This window comes from Carya illinoinensis, chromosome 4 (assembly GCF_018687715.1).
Source record: "Carya illinoinensis cultivar Pawnee chromosome 4, C.illinoinensisPawnee_v1, whole genome shotgun sequence".
NCBI lineage: Eukaryota > Viridiplantae > Streptophyta > Magnoliopsida > Fagales > Juglandaceae > Carya > Carya illinoinensis.
The window spans coordinates 41,752,291-41,767,812 of NC_056755.1; the positions used below are offsets into that span (position 1 = coordinate 41,752,291).

Genomic DNA, 15,522 nt, shown 5'->3' on the forward strand with positions numbered 1-15,522 from the left:
ATCTCATTTGGTTACACAGTTCAAATAAGATGAGATATTTTGTTAAAATTTAAATAAAATATTGTTATAATATAACTTTTTAATATTAGCTTTGTTTTGAGATTTAAAAAAAATTAAATTGTTAATTATATTTTACATAAAAATTTTAAAAAATTATAATGATCATATAAGATGATATGAGATGAGATTATTTAATTTTGTGTAATCAACTAGCCCTATCTTTGATTTCAAAAAAAAAAAAACTAGCCCTATCTTGATTTGTGAATTAAATAATATTAGATATAATTATGAATTTTTTAAGCGTCATGTAATTCTTTTAAAGGAAAATAAAATTTGTTATTAAAAAAATTAAATATTTGATATAAATGCCGTATTTATTTATTTATTTTTAAAAAGGTAATGTTAATTACGTGTATAAAAGATAAAAAATCTAATTTGTTGTTTACGCGGAAGTAGGAGAATGTAAAATACGGTGCAGAGAAAATGCAAAAAAACACAAAAACAGAAGTGGAAGCTGACGACGGCGAAGCAGCCGGGGGGATGCTTCCCAGAAAAAGAACTCCAGCTCTCAACCTTTGACTTTCACACCCATAAACTACTGTTGAGTTTCACACTTTCGCGTACCTAACCTATTCAAACCACAGCGAATGCCCATTAAACCAATGGAGAAAAAAAGAAAAAAAAAAAGAATTTTTTAAGTTCTTAAAAAATCTCAGGCTCTGGTTTGACCAGTCATTCTCTTGCTTTTCTTTCTCTTTTTCGAAGCCGACTTCTTCCCTGTCTTCGAGCAGTTCCGTTATTTTTTCGTTCTTGAAAGCATTTGGTGGATGATCTCATAGGAGAGAGAGAGAGAGAGAGAGAGAGAGAGAGAGAGGGTTTGAATGATGAGCAACAAGAAGAAGATGGGGAACGGGGAGAAGATGGCGGTGGCGGCCGCCATAGAATCGATTGGGCTGGGTTACGACCTGGCCGAGGACTTGAAGCTTAAGTACTGTAAGAGGAACTCGGCCGAACCCAGGCTGATCGTCATCGATGATGATCACCGCGACTTGGTCGTTCCCCCTGGTAGACTCTGCATTCGAAATGTGCCCAAGTCCATCAAGTGTGATAAAGGCGAGCGTCTGAGGTTCGCCTCTGATGTTCTATCTTTTCAGCAGGTATATGGGGCTTATATTATCTACACAAGGTTATTATTGTCTTTTTCCTCCGGTTTCCAAAGATGGCTAGAGTTAAGTTCGTCGATTTTGTGGGGTTGATTTTCTGCACACAGGAGGATCTGTTTTTGTTTCAATATTGTCCCGAGTTTTGTGGGATCCATGGAATGACTTAGTTTGTACTATTTCTTTCTCTTGACCCTTTCAAATCACCCGCTCTTACATTTGAATTGCCCTTTTTTTATTGTATGCTATCTAGTTTTAATATGAATACACCAAATAGCTGTTAATATTGGGAGTTATGTCACTCCGAGAGTTCCATCAAACTTGTCTTTAAAAAGAAGTTTGATAGCTTCAAATTTTTTAGTTTAAAAATTAATTGTGTTTTGAGAAGCATGTTCAGTGGTTATATTGTTCTTTAGTTTTTGTATTGGAGTACGCATCCTTTTCCCTTTTCTGGTTTTATTGTTAGAAGCATAGTTAGCTCTTTTCTGGTTTTCTTGTCACTTTAACCTCTATATGCTTTAAGAAAATGTTTTATGCTTCTAGATGTCAGAGCAGTTTAACAAGGAACTCTCTCTTTCTGGTAAAATCCCCACGGGCCACTTCAATACTGCATTTGAATTCCCAGGAAGCTGGCAGAAAGATGCTGCCAACACTAAAAGCCTTGCTTTTGATGGTGTCTGCATCACACTCTACAACATTGAACTAGAAAAATCACAGGTGGTATTGCGTGATCATGTTAAACAAGCTGTACCATCATCATGGGATCCTGCTGCATTGGCAAGGTGAGTTCTATGGCTTTCAGCTTTGTTCTCATCGGTCTGTGGGCAGTGTATCTGCAAATATTAGTTTACAATTTACATATCCTGCCAAAAGAAAGAATTTCACAACATTTTTTTAATGACAAGCAGTTCACAACTTATGTTGAAATTCACTTTTTGGAATTTCCTTTAATTGCTTGTTTTCTTGGGTAAGGGGGATTACACATTGAATTAGGTCTATTTACTTTCCATCTCTCCCATAGTGTTTAATCTCATGGGCCTCCATAAATCACTCCATATTTCCTCCTCCATCCTTATGCTCGACACATTTCCATTATCACCACTATCATAATAACAACAACATCAAATTTTTATGCAACACAAACAACAATAACCATAATAATAATTATAGTTCCCACGTTGTGTGATATATATTTTTTTTTCATTTTTATGCAAATTTGTTTATACGTAATGTTTCTCATCAGTTCTTAATAATGGTTTTTTTCTAATAAAGTGTATGATATAATCCTACTGTATTAAGTACAAAGAACGTATCAAACTTATGCTGTGTTTGGATAATTCCAGGTTTGTTGAGAAGTATGGCACGCATATTATAGTTGGAGTGAAAATGGGGGGCAAGGATTTAATATATGCGAAACAACAGTATTCATCACCTCTCCAACCTGCTGATGTACAGAAGAATCTGAAGGATATGGCAGACAAGATGTTTGCAAATGGGAATGGACAGCATGGAATGAATTCAATTGGGAGGCAGAAGGTTTGAAGGATTTCTATCTGTGCACCATGAATTATGATCTTAACTGAATTAACTGAAGGAGTTTTATCTTGTAGTGCAAAGCTATATTCACGTTACTTTTATTCTGTAACTCATTATGTATTTGAGTCTAAAATATTATGCTACGAATCATGTCTTATTTTAGAGCAAGAATCTGTGTTCCTTTGTCCTTCCACTAGTCTGATGGGGCCTTTGATGATGTCGTACTGCCCAAACACTTCATCCATCTTGTCATAACTCTGCCAGAAGTATCTCTTGTTGATAGCTTTATTAGAATTGAGTGTTTATTAAAGACCACCGAGTGTGTTGGCTTCGTGGTTAGAGGGTTATTTCCAAGTGGTTTGGTGGTCGGGGGTTTGTGGGTTTGAGTCTCAATGGGCATGAATACGATGCTAAGGAGATCAGAGTCTTCCCCATTATCCTCCGACTTAGCACCACTGTGCCCCTGGTGGGGCTGAGGTTATTGTTTAGATTAAGTCCACTTTGAGGGAGTGCCTGCGATTTCTTCACATTGACCTCACTTTTTGTATTTTCTGCAAACTCGTCCAGGCCCCTTCTAAGGGGCTCCCTAGCAGCTAGGAGGTTGCATAAGAGTGTAAGAGTATTAACCTGTGGTCTCCTCCACCTTACTGTTTTTGGCCTAAAAAAGAAGTGCTAACTAAAGATTATTGCTTTGAAAGAAAGGTTCATCACGACTTTTCATAATGCATTTATGCTGTGTTGGAGAAAGTGGCAGAAAGTTCCAAGCACACTTTAGTGCAAATGCTGCCTAGAACCTCGGTGGAAAGCACACACAGGTTCTTGATTGAAGTAAAGTGCATATTTTTAAGAATAATGTATGATAATAATATATTTATAAATACAATAAAAAAGTTTTAAATAGCAAGATGGTAACATATTTAACATGAAAAATAAGTGATCAACTAGTTACTTATAGTTTTTAAACAATGGCATTTTATATAATTCTCTTGTGCTTTACAAAGCATACACAGCTATGATATTTGACAGCTATAATGAAAATAAAGTATGTGGTTGAATCAAAGTATCACCAAATGGCAATGACCTAAAAAGCACAATAATTGTAGTAGTTATTGACTTTCATGCTAACGCTAGCAATGCATGCAATCCTAATGCATTTAATATTCTCATCTTTAAGCTTAGGACCATCATCATTGTCATCAAGGGATTTGTAACCCTGGTATCTTCCTCATCTACTTGGTCTAAATTAGTGGTCTAGACAAGCAGTAATATTTTCACAAAAGACTACAGTTGCACTTTAAGTTCACTAGAAGTGCGCATTTGTAAATGTGTTCGCTTTTGGTAGTTGAAATACTTCTGCCTTGCTGTTTTGTGTTTTTCACATGCACTTTTACCACAACTCCAACTCCAACCATCCCAAAAGCATAAGCTCTTCCGAAATGGACAGAAAAATGTCCATCAATAGTATTATCACACTAACATGCTCCTGATCAGACAATGAAAGTATTCCCAGGCTCTGCTGATGTAACTTTGCATACCGCACTCATGCTACTGATCAGACAATGATTGAATTCCCAAGGTCTCTGCTGATGTAACTTTGCCCATTAAGTTGCCATCAGTGGTGAGCTGCCACATTCTATTTCATGAATTTTAATCAAATTCCTCAGTGTGAGTGCTTCTAAAATCACTATTGGTAAGGGACCTGGGGTGCATCATTACAAGGTTAAAGTTGTTTTTCTTTTAAAGGAGCCATTCTTGTGCAAATTCGTATTTAAATTAAATATAATTTGGTAAATCTTAGAACTTCATGATGGTGCTTAGAGGTTGAAACTGTACTTTTTGTAAAAAGTTTGGTGCACTTGTTAAGCTCCATTTCCCCCTATTTATGTTTTCTTATGGTTAATAATTTTGCATCGTGATTGAGGATGTATTTGTTTTGCAATGTTTTGTTTAAATAATTTGGAAGAAATGGAAAGTTTAAACTAAGGACATGTTATGCATTTATCTTAACTTCTGTCATAATTTTCTTTCAGTTCATCAAGGAGAGTGGGATCCCCTTTATAGATGCAGTTCAATCTGGTTCTTACTATCAAAATGAGGTAAACTTTCCGTACATAAATGCCTTAATTAAATATTGAGCAGTAGTGGTCAAAAGATCCCATATGAGACGGTATGGGCTATGGCACTAAATATGGCGTTATTTGTTTTCTGGTTTGCAATTGAACTCTTCTGGTTCCTTTAATAGTACTTCTATATTGTTAGCATTCTGATGTTTTTGCTTCTTTTAATGGTGGATGTTTAGGTAAAATGTGGAACATTATACTGTTTTTTTCATTGTGGTTTATATGAGAATCAAATATTACCAGTACAAGAGCATTCATCAGTATGAGAATCCTGCTCTACAATACATGTTAGTCTCAGTCTCACAACATTCATCAGTGCAGTTTATGAGGTCTTTGATTTGAAAGCATGGATGGTATATTATATCTACCAGCAAAGGCCCAAATTGGACAATATGGGACTTGTCCGATTTTGACTTAACCACACTCATGTATATGGTGGTTTTCACACACACGCACACGCGCGCGCGCGCACACACACACACGTGAATGTTCGTTGCAGCCATTTTGCTGTTCTCTAAAGTTTTTGACTTCTGCATACCATCAGAATCGATTTTGCTTTTAGTTGCTTATGTCTTTTATATTTCAGTTGCAGGATGTTAAATTCACATGCAAGAGGAAAGGGGGAAGCTTGAGTAGAGGTCTATCTCACAATGAGTGGTCTCAGACAGTTCAGTTGGAACCTGATGTAATCTCAATGTCATTCATCCCGATCTCATCATTGTTGAGTGGACTTCATGGCAGTGGCTTTTTGAGCCATGCCATCAATCTTTATCTTCGATGTAAGTATGGATTGTCCTATTATTTTGCACTTATTGCATTCTATTTAGGAGCTAGGACACTGTTTTGTATCTTCAATTGTTATGCTGCTGAACCCTTTGAAGGAGGAGAAACCTGAGAAAATAAGCGAGGACCTTTAGAATAGCAATGGTTTATTTGGCCACAGTTTTTTAGGGTTTTTGGTAAAAGAACGAAATATATTTGGGGACGTAGGGTTTGGAAGATTGTAAGGGAAAAGTTGGGATTTGGTGATGGAAATAGGGAGTAGAAGTTAGGGTCTGGTTGCTGTTCCTGGGCTGTGAACAGTGATCAGGAACAGCATTTGGACTTTCTTGGGATATTTGAGAACTATTTGATACTACGTAGTTTACAGGTTTAAAGATTTGGATTTAGTAGAAAATAGGTATAATTGCGGAACTAATCTTTGCTGGAATTCAATGGGAAATTTCTAGAAATTCGAAGAAATAGGAAAAGGAAAAGGGGAAAGTATAGTTAAATATAAGCATCACTAAGGTTTCTAACATAAAACTTTCTTTTTTAACACTATTCCATTGGTCAATTGTAATAGATTTCAATGATTTGAATCGCCATGACTGACTTGTATCTCTTGACAATCATGACTAGTCTTTGCTCTTGTATATGTCCCATGTACTTTGGCTATGGTTATTTCTATCAATAAAATTTGTTTATTGTTAAAAAACAACTAGGGTTTCTTGGCCTCACTCCTTGGATGGGGTTGCATAACAAAATCTCAAGCAATTTTGCTGGAAATTTGCATAATGGCTGTAATTCATGAAGTAGGCTCTTTTTAATTTTTTTTTAATTTTTTATTTTAATGATGAGGAATCCCGGAGACTGACAATGGTCCTTTTACCCGGTCGATAAATCATCAAATTTTCACTGATAGGACGTGGCCCGCACAAATTGTTTGCACGCAAGGGTGGTTTGAACCTTAGACCTAGGGGGAGCATACTCCCAAGACCAGGGTCCTTATCACATGAGCCACCCCTAGGGGTTTATTCTCTAAGTTTACCATATATTGGTGTTAAATGCTGAATTCTATTTGGACTGGGACTCCTTGGCCTTTGACCACTGAGTCCAATAATTAATAGTAAAACCACAAATAAAAACCTAATACCATAATGAATATTAACATCCAAGAGACTATAGGAGCCTATTTCCAACAATCTGAAATTAATTTAGTAAAGCCTGAAAGTTGACAATAAATAAAATTGCAAGGAGTTAAATAAATAACAGTAAGACTCATGATCAACTTATAAGTCTATTCAAGCTCCAAGTTCAAATTGGTGTTATTTCCATTTTTTGCCCTCTTCCCTAAGAATAAATTGTAATCATGGTCGGAATACAGCTTCATTGTTTCCTTGACAAATGTAGTTATTTGTAGAGAAGCTTACCCAAATGGTTATGCAACTTAAGGTCAGTGGGACCAAGGCATTACTACTTTTGCTTGAATTCATGCCATTGTTTTCAAGTACAAATATAATACGAGGGTCAGTGGCATGGAAAGGAGAGGGCGTTTGTTAAACCTTTAGAATCAGTTTAATCTAGTTCTGAAGCAATCATAAAGTAGAAGATAATTCCCTTTGAACCAAAACCCAGAATCTGGCGCCTATCGGATTTGTCTATGGGAAGGCAGTAGACGGTGGGAGGACTTTCCGGACGGTAAACAGAGTTTGCCGGCGAAGGGGATGGGGCTGTTGAAGGTGGCGCAGAGTGGTTCGATGAAGATTTCTCGCACGTCTTGTACCCAGATTGTCGCTGTGGAGAGTCCAGAGGGTTCATCCCTAGTTCCACCGTTTGTTTTTTTGGGGGGGGGGGGGGGGGGGGGGGGGGAGGTGAATAAAACAGGCCGATGGGTGGTGGGGAAGTAGCTTTTGCTCAAGCGAACCTTCCATTGCAGCTAGATGATGTTTTGTTGGTGGAAGGCAGCGATGGGATGAAGTCAGATGAATTTGACAGTGATGATTTGTTCTTATCTGATGAAGAAAACGTCTAGAGGATGGTCAAGGTGATAAGTGAACCAGCTGGGGAAGGTGGACTCAAGCAAGGGGTGTTTTCAGAGCAGTTGGGTGAGCCTATCCCTTTGAATTTCTTGTTTCCAAAGCAGCCCAGTGTTTTAGATTAGGTGTTCAACATGGTGAAGGACGTCCAGCATATGGTGGGACTGAGGTGTGAAGGTTACGAGGAACAGTTTATGACACTATTTACTATAATTGAAGCGGGCCACCAGCAACATAGGAGAGCAGATTCAAAAAAGCAGAGAGAGTTGAGAAGGTTAGATTGGTCCATGAACTTGAAGGGTAGTTCCAGTAGGGACAGATCTGAAGGAAAGGGGCTGGCCTATCCCAAATGAAACAAAAAATTGTATCGTGGAATGTCCGGGGGCTGAATGAGGTTAGTAAGCGTTTTCGAATAAGACGCCGTGTGAGTGGAAGGCGGATATAGTTTGCTTGCAAGAGACAAAACTGAAACTTATTAATAGAAAAATAGTGGGAAGTATATGGAGCTGTACATACGTAGATTGGGTACATTTGGCAGCTCAGGGGGCATCAGGTGGTGTTCATGTGTGATGGACGAGTGGTGGAGAAAATGGAGGATTTTATAGGGGTGTACTCGGTGGCTTGCTACTTTAGAAGCGTGGGAGATGATTTTATGTGGGCTTTTGCAGGTGTATATGGCCCCAACTTAGACCATGAGAGAAGATTATTGTGGGATGAACTGGCTGGCGTACATGGTGGGATCTCCCATGGTGCATTGGCGGAGATTTCAATGTTACAAGATTTCCCAGTGTTTTGGAAATAGGAGAACAAGGCTAGCTGTGACAGAATTTTCAGAGTGCATTTTTTATTTGAATCTAGTGGATTTACCATTAGTAGGGGGTATTTGCATGTGGTCTAATAACCAGACGTGGTCTTGGTTAGATCAATTCTTAATTTCTCCAGAGTGGCAATGTCATTTCCCAGATGTGTGGCAAAAGAGATTGCCTCGTTTGTGTTCGGATCATTGGCCAATTATATTGGATTGTGGAGGGATCCAAAGGCGGCGTAGGTATTTCAAATTTGAAAACATGTGGTTGAAAGTGGATGACTTTGAGGAAAGGGTCATCAGTGGTGGTCTTCATATCAGATACAAGGAACTCCTAGTTTTATCTTTACGGGTAAATTGAAAGCTTTAAAAAAAGATTTAAAGTTTTGGAATATGCAGTCTTTTGGAGACATAGGGGAGAGTAAGAAAAGCAAGGTAATGGAGATTCAGGGATTAGAAAGGACACAAGAAGCCTAGACCTTAACTCAGGAAGAGATAGCTTTAAAATCACTGCTGGAAGCAGACCTAGAAAGAATTGTTCTTTTAGAAAAGACTTCTTGGCGTCAAAAGTCAAGAGCGTTGTGGTTGAAGGAAGGAGACTGAAGCACTAAGTTCTTTCACAGAGTAGCTAACTCATACAGGAGATTCAACAACATAAAGATGCTGAAAATAGAGGGTGTGGAGTGTAGGGAAGAGCAAGTTATAAACAACCATGTAATAGACTTCTTTGAGCAATTACTTAATGAGCAGGTGGGTTGGCGGCCTAAACTTGAAGGGCTTGGTTTTGATTCCATTGAGCTTAATGATGTGTGTCGATTGGATAGGCCATTTGAGGAGATGGAGGTTTTTGAAGTTGCGAGGAAAATGGTTAAAGACAAGACCCCGGGTCCTGATGGTTTTTCAACGGGTTTTTTCCAAACTTGTTGGGTTGTATTAAAAGATGATCTTATGAAGGTGTTTCAGGAATTTTACTTGGCGGGAAAGTTTGAAAAAAGCCTTAATGATACTTTTCTTGCACTAATACTGAAGAAGGTGGGGGGGTTGAGGAGATCAAGGAGTTTCGGCCTATTAGTTTGGTTAATGGGGTATACAAGATTATCTCCAAGGTGTTAGTAAACCACTTGAGTGAGGTAGTGGGGAAGATAATTTCAAAACCCCAAAATGCATTTGTAAAGGATAGACAATTCTAGATACGGTTCTTATCGCAAATGAATGCATAGATAGTCATTTGAAAACTGGCAATGCAGGGATTATTTGCAAGTTAGATATGGAGAAGGCGTATGATCGTGTTAACTGGGATTTCCTTCTTGATCTTATTGGGAAATGTGGTTTTGGGGAGAGATGGTGCTCATGGATTCAATGGTGCATAACAGCGATGAAATTTTCCGTTTTGATAAACAGAAGTCCAATTGGTTTCTTTCGTAGCGCACGAGGCTTAAGACAAGGAGATTCGTTGTCCCTATTACTTTTGTTATTGTGATGGAGGCGTGGAGCAGAATGTCCTCGGCCACTGGTTGAGAACGGTTTGGTGGCTGGATTTGTGATAGGTTCCTCGGATAGCGGACTTGTTAACATTTTTCATTTTTTATTTGCAGATGATACTCTTTTCTTCTATGAAGCAAATCGTAACCAGGTTCGAGTTTTGAAGGTCATTCTCCTTTGTTTCGGAGCAACGTTCGAGTTGAAAGTAAACTTGGAAAAATTAGAGATGGTGCCTATAGAATGAGTTCCGCGCATTAGACAGTTGGCTAGTATTTCGGAGTGTAAGATTGCACACTACCTATGACTTACCTTGGACTTTCACTTGGAGCTGCCTCGAGAGCGGCTCCATTATGGGATTCAGTGATAGAGAAAGTGGAGCGTCATCTAGTAGGATGGAAGAGAATGTACCTATCAAAAGGTGGTAGGATTACCCTAATCAAGAGTACATTTTCTAATCTACCTACTATTTTTTGTCCTTATTCCCTTTTCCAACAAAAGTGGTGCCTCGCCTGAGAAACTTCAAAGGGACTTCTTATGGGGAGAAGTGGGGGAGGAATTCAAATTTCACCTTGTTAAGTGGGAGAAGGTTTGTAGCCCTCTCTTGAGTGGTGGTTTGGGCATTAGAAATATGAGATATTTTTACCGGGTACTACTTGGAAAATGGTTGTGGAGATATCATAAGGAACCTAAAGCCCTTTGGAAGATGGTGATTGAGAGCAAATATAAGGGTCTATGGGGGGTTGGTGCACAAAAGAAATGAGAGGGGCGTATGGAGTTTGGTATTGAAAAATATAAGAAGAGGGTGGGAGGTCTTCTTTTGCCACACTAGACTTTGTCTAGGAGAGGGAACCCGAATTAAATTCTGGTATGACACTTGGTGTAATACTGCTGCTCTAAAAGATTATTTTCCTTCACTATTCTGGGTTGCAAGTGACATAGATGTTTCAATGGCGGAAGTATTGGTTAGATCAGGGGAGCAAATCTAGTGGAACATCAATTTTAGTAGGGTGGCACAAGATTGGGAGATGAGCAGTTTTGAAGTTTTTTTCAGCCTTTTGTATTCCAACAAGCCAACTCACAGGATGGGTTGTGGTGGATACCTGCAGGTAAAGGTACTTTCTCGGTTCACTCTTTTTATAAGTCCCTAAATTAAGAACCACATATTCGGTACCCTTGGAAAAAGCTTTGGAGACATAAAGCACCACCAAAAGCGACTTTTTTTGTGTGGACTGCCTCATTGGGGAAGTTCCTCACAATTGATAATTTGAGGAAACGTACGGTGATTATTGCAGATTGGTGTTCATGTGTAGGAAGGGGGGGAACCTGTGGACCATCTCTTACTGCACTGTGAGGTAGCGAGAGGGTTGTGGAATGAAGTTCTTGGTAGAGTTGATTTGGCTTGAGTTATGCCTGTGACTGTGGTAGCGGTTTTGACCAGCTGGACAAATTTGAAAGGTATGCAACAGATCAAAGTAGTGTGCAAGATGATCCTTATATGCATCATGTGGTGTTTGTGGCAAGACCGCAATGATCGGATGTTCAGGGATAGAGAGATCGATGGAGGAATTGAAAGCTTACTTTACTAGAACTCTTTGTACTTGCGGTGGACTTTAATGGCATAGATTTTCATGATTTTCTTATATCCATTGCTCCTACTTAGCTAGGGCAACCATACATTGTATTAGACTTCGCCTATTCTTTGATTAATATATTATATTTACTTATAAAAAAAAATTGTTTTGTGAAAATAGTGTCTAAGCAATTTATGGTTGCATTTTGGTTTTTCTAGGGAATATTGTAAGCGGCTATATGTGTGTCAAATTACCCCATGTTCACGTCCATACCTTGATCATGGACATTTTAGGAAGAGTTTGTTTTGTTTTATTGCATTCCATTTGCAAACAGTTATGTAGTGTGGGCCAAGGGAGTAAAAAAATTTAAAACTTGTTGTCTGGAAAATTCTGTTGGATTCCAAACGCCCAATAAGTTTACATAAGAAAGTGGACTCGTTATATCTTTGATAGCCATGGATAGTTGTTTTCTCATTGTATTAATGAATAAACACCCATTGCCAAAAGTAAACACTATACTGTAATTTTCATAGTCCATTTCCATTTGGGCTATTGTGATATCCCATATTGATTGATAAGTGATGAGGGTATATGATGTATGAGATCTCACATTGCTTGGGAAAGAGCAGTTATTTCTCTTTATAATATTCCAATGGAGCTCTAATTGTATAATTGACTAGTCGATTTGGATTATTGGCTCAGATGTGGCTTGGGCCTCCCTTGGGGTGTTACAAATGGTATCAGAGCCTATTTCAACTAGAAATGTGGGATTTGAGCTGTGCCATCTACGATGGATGGGCCTGACTAGGACGTTGGGAATTTAAGGGGAGGAGATTATGATACCCCATATTGATTGATACATGATAAGAGTAGATGGTGTATGGGATCCTGCATTGCTTAGGAGGGAGAAGTTCGTGCTCCTTATAATAGTTCCAATAGAACACTAATTGTATCATTGACTAGTCCTCTATTTGACTATTACCTCACCTTTCTAAGAGTAATCTGATGGCCCTATTGTTGATGGTTTTATGCTTATGCATTATAAGTCATTTGAATTTGATGTAAATTGTTTGGCTCAAATTTGTGTTATAATAGGAAAATGTAAACGGTCATTCTTTTGTTCATGTTTCATGGATGCAGATAAACCGCCAATTCAAGAACTCCATCAGTTTTTGGAGTTTCAACTTCCAAGGCAATGGGCGCCAGTATTTGGTGACATTCCCCTTGGTCCAGATCGGAAGCAGCATAGTGCATCTTTACAGTTCAGCTTAATGGGTCCCAAGCTCTATGTTAACAAAACTCCAGTAATACTCTTTAGTCTTATATGGGAAAATCTTTATTCATTTTTTGAAGAGTTTTCCTTGTGTGTCTATTTATTTACCTTTTATTATTTAACTTATTTTAAAATTTTCTGAATTATGTATGTTGCCCTTGAGAAGAGGAAATGGATGCCTATGAAGAGGGCATATATGAAATCATAATTCTAGTCATGAATCCTATGGCTGACAAACCACTTTTGGATTCTGTGCTAAATGTGAAGGTTTGTTTAGACCTTTCACTGAAAAGCAGAAACAGTTGGGCAAAGAGAACTGATTTGCGGTTTACCATTAGTATAACTTGAACTTGAATCTGCGGGTAGCAATTTCATTGCTGACTTATTTGGACTCTTTTCCTTTTTCTTTTCTAAGTTGGACTAGGATATGTAATATTTTATAGAAAAACTGAGAATCTCACTCTGCTGAGTTAATTACCTTGGGGATGGCCTGGTGACTTTGGATTCTAAGTTATATCTTGATGGATGATACCTTACTTCCCTGTTGGGCTGTTCATCAGAGAGAAATACCCAGAGGAATTCATAAGTGAACTATGTATCAATGAAAAGGCAGGGTTTGGGTGGAGGTTGTGAAGGGGCTAGATTAGATTGTGTCCTCTGGGGCATAGGGTTCTGACTTTGCCGCCTTCATCTAGAGATGGATACTAAAAAAAAAAAAAGAATGTTGGTACAAGTGGCCTGATAGGGGTGATTATATCAGTTTATCGTCTATTATCTCCATCCTGCATTTTGTCTTAACAAACTGGAAGAAGTCGTGCAGTCTTGAATTTTCTGTCAAATGCTCTTGTGATATTTTACAGGAAAGGGGGAAAAAAAAAGAGAATGAAAAGAAAACAAATCATGTTATGGAGCTTTCTGACTTATATATCTCATGGCTGGGTCTCTCTTCGTCATCTTTTAATTCATTGCATGCAAATGGGTTGAGTTATTGTATTATGTGTTGGCACCGTACTTATATGGAAATTCTTTGGACAGGTTAATGTGGAAAAGAAGCCAGTTACTGGCCTCCGGCTTTATTTGGAGGGAAAAAGAAGCAACTGCTTAGCAATTCACTTGCAGCACCTTTCCTCACAGCCAAAGACCTTTCAACTCAAGGATGAACCAAATCACAAGGTCTCTCATCTATCATCTGACCGCAGGTACTATGAAAAGGTTCAGTGGAAGAGCTTCTCTCATGTGTGCACAGCCCCGGTCGAGGCTGATGATGATCTCTCTGTTGTTACTGGGGCACACTTTGAAGTTAGCGACTCTGGATTGAAGAAAGTTTTATTCTTGCGGCTCCATTTCTCTAAAGTTATTGGCGCCATGGCTGTCAAAAGTGAGTGGGATGGTTCCCCTGGCTTGGCCCAAAAATCTGGAATAATCTCGACCTTGATCAGCACCCGTTTCTCAAATGCTCAAAAACCACCGCCTCGGCCAGATGAAGTGAACATAAACTCTGCTGTGTATCCTGGGGGCCCTCCGGTGCCAACCCAGACACCAAAGCTTCTAAGATATGTTGACACGACAGAGATGACAAGAGGGCCACAGGACTCACCTGGTTACTGGGTTGTATCTGGGGCGAGGCTTATTGTTGAGAAGGCTAAAATCTCTCTCAAAGTCAAGTATTCTCTCTTGACAGTGACTTTACCTGATGATGAGGTCCCTGAGGATTACTAAGGTATGCTATAATTTTTCTATTGGAAGGGAGGATGATCAAAGAAAATGGAGAATTATACATCTACACAAGAAATGAGGATTAACTGGTTTGGTGTCTCTCACGCTGTGTTAAATTTGTGTTGGAACTTGGATGTTTTGGCGAGCTGATTGTATATAAAATTGTTTATTCTTTGTGTAAATTTTGCTTTATTTCTTGGAGATTAAGCCTTGCTGTAGCCAACATTAATATGTTTGTATCGTCCAAGAAATTCACTTCGGTGGTGGTTGCTCTCTCTCTCTCTCTCTCTCTGTGTGGGCGTGCGCGCGCGCGCGCGCGTGCAGGTATCCTTGATGCCGCTAACAGCAGCCTTCAAGGATTCACTCCGTTTCAACTAAGATGAAGAGGATACTATGCAGCATAGTTGATATGGATGCCTGTCAGAATTTATTTGAGAAGTGAAATGAAGTGGCGAAAATCTCGCATACAACAGTACTGGTATTGGCTTTGCTTTCGTTGGGTGCCTGGTGTTCTGGTTGAAAACTAGAAGCGAATTTGGGACTATGATGGTATAAACACAAGGAAGATTATTCAATCGAGGAACTTCAGTCATCATCTTTTAAAAGACATCTAGCAATAATTTAACGCTATGGCAGGAAATGATAACAAGATGATAAATCAAAGAATGATAATGATATTTCTCTATTCAATCATCTAAGTAGGTTTCCTCATTGTATAATTCCATCATATCAACAAATATCCAAACAAATAGCATTATTTTTCTTACATATTTTTTTTGTGTTGTTCAAAAACTGAACCTTGGTTGAATTATAAAACATAAAAGGTCAAATTTAAAAAGAAAAAAAAGCTAACATGTCCTTCAAAATGAAAGCGTGAAATTTAAAGTTGGTTTCAAAATGACATGACTCAAAAATATTGTGTCCGAGTTGAATTCTTAAATTGTATCAAAGATTGTTAGTCCAACGTATAATAATCTAAGAACAACATTAACATAAACTTTGATCATATTAAAAAACACGAATATGTACTCATCATACTCCATAACCAAGGTTAAAACTTA

At 38.4% G+C, this 15,522-nt stretch overlaps 1 protein-coding gene across 1 annotated transcript; it reads left to right on the plus strand.

The window, feature by feature from the left end:
- The first annotated feature begins 472 nt into the window (after positions 1-472).
- Positions 473-14,736, plus strand: LOC122308465 (MACPF domain-containing protein At4g24290-like). The gene is made up of 7 exons (XM_043121802.1): positions 473-1,157; positions 1,704-1,942; positions 2,504-2,696; positions 4,727-4,792; positions 5,403-5,595; positions 12,613-12,776; positions 13,781-14,736. Exons 1-7 carry the CDS (start codon positions 882-884, stop codon positions 14,462-14,464), a joined length of 1,815 nt encoding a protein of 604 aa, XP_042977736.1. The 5' UTR covers positions 473-881; the 3' UTR covers positions 14,465-14,736.
- Positions 14,737-15,522: the final 786 nt, after the last annotated feature.

Excerpts from the sequence above, each read along its gene's own strand:
- LOC122308465 (XM_043121802.1), top strand. The coding sequence starts at position 882 with ATGATGAGCAACAAGAAGAAGATGGGGAACGGGGAGAAGATGGCGGTG. Across the intron at positions 1,943-2,503 it reads GATCCTGCTGCATTGGCAAG|GTTTGTTGAGAAGTATGGCA; the intron begins GTGAGTTCTATG and ends GGATAATTCCAG. Across the intron at positions 2,697-4,726 it reads ATTCAATTGGGAGGCAGAAG|TTCATCAAGGAGAGTGGGAT; the intron begins GTTTGAAGGATT and ends ATTTTCTTTCAG.